Source organism: Strongylocentrotus purpuratus, unplaced genomic scaffold (assembly GCF_000002235.5).
Source record: "Strongylocentrotus purpuratus isolate Spur 01 unplaced genomic scaffold, Spur_5.0 spur5_scaffold_7, whole genome shotgun sequence".
Lineage (NCBI taxonomy): Eukaryota > Metazoa > Echinodermata > Echinoidea > Camarodonta > Strongylocentrotidae > Strongylocentrotus > Strongylocentrotus purpuratus.
Window position 1 is genome coordinate 1,234,972 of NW_022145613.1, and position 6,254 is coordinate 1,241,225.

Sequence of the window (6,254 nt, forward strand, 5' to 3'; positions counted from 1 at the left end):
AGTTCCCCCCCGCAAAGCGCTGAAGCTTTGACGTTTCACTAATTAGAGAAAGAAGACGATTCGTCGGGTCGTTCTCGACTCTTAATCCTTGTTTGAATCAAGTTCCCCTTTCTCCGGGCATAGCGCGGAAGCTCTGACGTTTCATCAGATTATTAAAGACAGAAGACGATTCGATGTTCCATTCTCAACTCTTAATCCTTGCTTGAATCAAGTTCCCCTTTCTCCGGGCATAGCGCGGAAGCTCTGACGTTTCATCAGATTATTAAAGAAAGAAGACGATTCGATGTACCATTCTCGACTCTTAATCCTTAATGTTTGAATCAAATTCCCCCTTCCCCGCACGTAGCGCGGAAGCTCTGATGTTTCATTAGATGATTTAAGAAAGCAGACGATCCTATGTACCATTCTCGACTCTTAATCCTTGTCTGAATTCATTTTTGCCCATTCCTACGCGAAGCGCGGAAGCTTTCACATTAGTGAAAGAAGACGATTTGTTGTATCGTGTCCTTCATGAACTCAGTTTCCCCCCTACCGCGCGAAGCGCGGAAGCTTTAACGTTTCAATAAATTATTACTCTTAATCCTTGTCTGTATTCATTTTCGCCCATTCCGCGCTTAGCGCGGAAGCTTTCACGTTTCATTAAATTATTTGTAAAAGAAGACGCTTCGTTGTATCGTGTACTTTGACGTTTCATTTGATTATTACGCTGAATTCAGTTGCCCCCTAACAGCTTTGCCCCTTTCACTGAATTTTTAGAGAAAGAAGACGATTCGTTGTACTGTTCTCTATATTAATCCTTGTCTGAATTCAGTTTCCCCACTGAAAATAATTTGTGTTACAAATAAGTTGTGACATAATAATCTTTCTCCAAAAATGAAAAATCTTTTAGGAAATATCAGGAAATAAAATGAGTGAAAAAAACAAAAATAAAGATACAATGACGTGAATTTTAAAAAGGGTGAACGGAAACAACATAACAAGTACATGTAGAGCGCATAAGTACATAACATGTATTTTATAAGTCATACTAATGTCCGAAAATCTTTCTCCTTGTCTCCGATCTCATCACGAAATCGTCACAGAGTTCATCTATGTGTACACTGTCCAGGATTGTCTGATGTGCATTGCAGATTGCTATTTTTGCGCTTCGCGCTTAACATTTAGCTCGTTGCTTTTTGACGCAGCGTCTTTGCATTTGGCGCACTGCATTTCTATGATGCTGTTGATTGAACAAATTGAATAAATTCATCAATTCCTGATGAAGCCGTATGAGCGAGAATTCAATTTATTCTTGTCTCATATACGGTTGTCTTATTTACTTCGTATATATGTATGTATTATGAAAATGAGATAGCAAAATGTGTATATTGATGGTCATCTTGCGAGTAATAACCATTAACTACTCCCATCGGGCTCTCATCCTTAATTTTTCTCTTCATTTTTTTTTTTTGATGGTGAATTATTGGGGGGGATGATTGTACAGGCCACCCCCCCCCACCTGAAATATTGGGGGGATATATCCCCCCATCCCCCCCCCCCCCCGGGATCGACACCCATGTACACAAGTGGATATTCTTTGAAAAGGAGAAACAAAGGCTATTTATGTAACACCTCCATCGCTGTAGGAGTGATTATTCAAAAAATGTACAAAGTGGGACCTCTTCATTTGAAGATCTGTGGATATTCGGGGTCGTTTGGGACATGTGCTAACCGTAAACTGGTCTATTGTGAAATTGTGAATATATTCCGTGTTTAAATGCGTATCATACAAGTCTGTATGTCTGTAAGGTAGAGCCTGAAAAGATAGGGACCGAAAGAAAGATTTATAACGGAAACAAATCTAATTATTTTCATATCCCTTCAAATTTATTTGTCTATCTATAGTGTGTATGGTGAATTGCATTCAATAATTGTTATGTTTACACAAAACAAGGCAAATATTTATTCAACAAAATTATCAAGAAACAATTTAAAGTGATATCCTTTTCTCCTCAAATATCTTATTTAGTGTACGCGATTAATGTTTGTCTTTACCACAAACAATTTATTAATATGATAGATAATACCAAAAAAAGTGCACTATAAACTACGGAAAAATAAGTATTAAAATTGAAATTCAATATCGATAAACCAATAACCAACATAATGGCGTTAATTCTTAATCGAAAGGATTAATCAACCAATAGTATAATGATATTTAACGAAAGTAAACTGCATTTTCTTGAGGACTGAATATTTGGAAAGTAACAGAAATAACTGCCAAAAATCTAACATTGATTGCTGGTTTCAACGCTTGGTTGGATAGTTAATAACATCTTTATCATGTAATCTTATTGTATACCAATCTGATCTGCTACGAATGTAATGATAACTCTGATTCAATGTTGCCTTTCGAATGCAAGATACATTAAAACAAGAAAATTACACATTTGTTGTAAATCTATTGGTTTGAAGGTTTGACCTTTGACCTTCAGATCAAATTAGTCTAACGAGTGTATCAATAAAGCTTTGAGATTTCTTCGTTCTTAAAACATATTAGATATGTATAGATACCGTGTACGTATTCCTTTCGTGAAGGTAAAAACGACGATATGCACATTGATTGATTACAAAGAAATGAGAGAGAGGGGGGAAATGATGGAAGATAAAGATGATTAATATTAGAGCATGCAAGTAGACCAAAGTCCAAGAGACCGACAATTATTTTGGTTAGGTAGGTGAACCTTTAAGAAAGATTTCTACTGAGCCATTGGTCACATGGGCCTTTAAACAACTTTCACAACGTTAGCAAGACCGACATTGTTGGTCTAGTGGGTTGTCGGTCTAGTGGCCTGTCGGTCTAGAGGGTTGTCGGTCTTGTGACCTTTTGGTCTAGTGGCCTGTCGGTCTAGTGGATTTTTGGTCTAGTGGGCATTTGGTGTACTGGGTTGTTGGTCTAGTGGCCAACATGCCAAAACAAGAAATAAGGGGAAATAATAACCACGGAGAGCAAAGCCATCCAAAGACTAGATGTTGCACTATACAAGAAATACGGTACAAAGATATTTATTTAAAAAATGTATACAAATCAACTTGTGCTAGGTGTATCATTTGGTAACAATCAAAAAGAAAATTTTTTAATTTTCTGCAACTCACGACGCAAATGGGTTTAGCACTATTCAGAATGAAATAAGAGTCGTATCCGGAAAACCCTCCCTAGGGCAACCACCCTCTAGGACGATTCCCCCTAGGGCAACCACCATCTAGGACGACTACCCTTAGGACATCTACCCCCGGACAACTACCCCCGGACAACTACCCCAGACAACTAACCCTAAGACAACCACCCTCTATACCCACGGAAAACTTTCCTCCATACTACTACCCCCTACACAACTACCCCTAGGATAACCATTCTAAGTACCCCAGACAAGTACCCCCTAGGGCAACCGCCCTCTAGGACATAAACCTCTTCAACATCTGCCACCTATGGTAACTACCACCCGACTACCCAGGGATGCGTTATTTTTTCGGCGGCACAGATTGGGGTTAGATGCGTGTTGAGCCTACGGGAAAATTTAGGGTTAGGGTTAGGTTTAGGGTTAAATCAAGACCTCTTTTTTTAAAAAAAAGCCCCAATCTGTGCCGCAGAAAAAAAATGACACCCCCGGGATAATCACCACTTAGGGTAATAATCAATCGGGTGGTAGTTGTCCTAGGGGGTAATTGCCATAAGGGTAGGTGTCCTAGAACCGATAATGGATCGTATTTGTCGAGTTAGGGAATGACAGAGAAAGAATGCAATACGGATGAGAAAGAAAGAATAAAATGCATTTCAAGCTAAGCTAAACGCGTCCAAACAAAGTACTGTATAATGAGATACAAAGAAGGAGCTTAATAATCGATATATCCTCGTTACACGCATATACATGAAAAACTAGTTCTACCACCAAAACTGAAGGTCTCGACATAAACTAGTTTAATGGATTTACAAGTGCATGTGAAGAGACTTTCAACTTCTTACTGATGGTTATGGTGAGAAATTCAATTTCAGAACAAAAATAACATGAACAAGTTAACTGCTGTGCTCTAGTGCATATGAAGTCCAACAATTAGGCCAAGTAACACATATTACGTGTTTCTCGTCCGGATTTTTTTTTGTTATTTACAAGGTCCGCGGTACAAGTCCCGCCGCGGCACTAATGTCCTTTTGCAAGACATTGATCTACAATTGCCACGCTCAACCCAGGTGAGGTAAATGGTTACCTGGTAGGATTATTCATTGAAATGCACTGTGTGCCAATATCGGTAGCCGGAGCCAAAGCTAGGGTAATAAGTTCCGAAGCTCTTTGGACCACTAAGTATTATGCGCTATACAAGAACGGACTATTATTATTATTAAAACAATTCACTGTGATGGATATCTAACTATAAGGCATCTTACTTATCTACAAATTGTACATTACACAAAATATGCGAAATGTATAACATATTTGTTTGAAGCTTACAAAATGTCTTTTCCTGGCTATCGACCTTTGAAGGCTGAGATTTTTCACTTCAATCATCCGAACTCGAATCTACGTGAAGAAAAACACAACACAACACAAACAGAACAAGCACTGTGCGTCATAGAAATAACATGCCATACCACTTTCAAAAGTTCCATTAAAACACACTTCTTGTCTCAGTTTAATAATGTGCTTATTTGTGTCCATGTTATTTATATTTCTCTTTGAATTCTGTGATTTCGTAAGCGCTAAGTTTATTTTTTGTTTAGCCCTCCTAAATAGTAAATATTCTGACTGTTGTTATCATTATTATTATCATCAATGTTATTATTATTATTATTATCACCATTATTATACATTGAGGTGGGATGGGCTGTATGTAACATTCAGGCGCTTTGTGGAATATTCTCAGTTTTTGTCTCGGCGGCTACTGGAGATTCTTTGGCCTTATCTTTGATAGCGAACAGGGATGCGATCTCAGGCTTGGAGCAGGTGAATAGACTCGCCAATGCTTGTCTAAACTCTGTATGACGAGACGTATAGATGATAGGGTTCGCGCAGGAGTTGAGGAAAGCAAAGACGGTGAGACTGCGATGGAGTGGACTTCCGCGGTAAGATGTACTGATGTAACCGAGGTTGAATAAAAGGTAAGCGATCTGATTGGGTGTCCAAGTGATGACATAGACACAGACAACGATGAGCATCATCTTGATGACGTTGTTACGGGCAGTGATGTGGAAGGATGGAGGGTAGTTGGTTTCCACGTCACCCCTCATGCCCTGAAACCGCTTAGACTGGACATGGAGTGACCGGATGATAAGGATCTGAGTGATGACCATGATCAGAACTGGAATGGCTAAACGGATGGAAAAGGCATAGTACGCATGGACTACCCGACCTACATCAGTATTAATGAGTGAGTTACAGTTCTCGATTTCATCATCGTAGATATATACAAAAAAGGTATAGACGCACTGAGCAAAGGCTAAAAGCCATACGAAAGCAACAGCAATGGACACCTTAGCCTTGGTAAAGACCCTGTTGAAGTAGAGTGGATAAACTACAGCGATGTAACGTTCAATACAGATTGCATTGAGTAAATATGTGGATGCAGTGATACACAACCAAAGAGCGAAGCCAGGATAGAGCAGCTTACAGTACATCCTTCCCAGTATGGTTGCAGGAACATGCTTGGCCCAAGGGAGCGGGAAGAGGAATACCGACGTCAGAAGATCAGCGATGGCCAAAGCTCCTATCAGGGTATCTGTTGATCGGTTCTTCTTCACTCGCTGAAAGATGATGACGATGACGACGCCGTTGTCGAAGACACCAAGGATAGCGCAGATCACCTGGGCGATTGTCCACCATCTCCATGCCATTGGGTACCAAGCCCAACCGGTCTCAGAGCTGTCTTTCACCATTGTGGCTTCAGTCATCTCTTCCACCATGATCATTGTTGTATTTTCTTCTCCGTATCCCAAGCTGTCAGCTCTGGTATAGGTTTGTGTTGTGAGGAGTCCTGACACTATGATGATGAACACCCGCAACATCTGGGAACCGTTTACTGACTTCATCGTCAAATCTCGATGTGTCGAACTAAAGACAATGAAAAACAAGGGTCATACGTTAATACTGAGCCATCTTAATTTCAATATTACTTCCTCTAATAATTCCCATTTTATATTCTGGATAAACCAATATAACCTTTTGTTAGTAGTAGGCTGAGTAGCTATTACCGTCCTAGAGTATATATGGTCACAGCATACT

The 6,254-nt window shown here is 39.6% G+C and overlaps 1 protein-coding gene across 1 annotated transcript; it reads right to left on the reverse strand.

The window, feature by feature from the left end:
- Positions 1 to 4,639: 4,639 nt before the first annotated feature.
- Positions 4,640 to 5,915, reverse strand: LOC115920038 (D(3) dopamine receptor-like). The gene has a single exon (XM_030974925.1). The coding sequence runs from the start codon at positions 5,906 to 5,908 to the stop codon at positions 4,874 to 4,876; it is 1,035 nt and encodes a 344-aa protein (XP_030830785.1). The 5' UTR covers positions 5,909 to 5,915; the 3' UTR covers positions 4,640 to 4,873.
- Between the last annotated feature and the right edge of the window lie 339 nt (positions 5,916 to 6,254).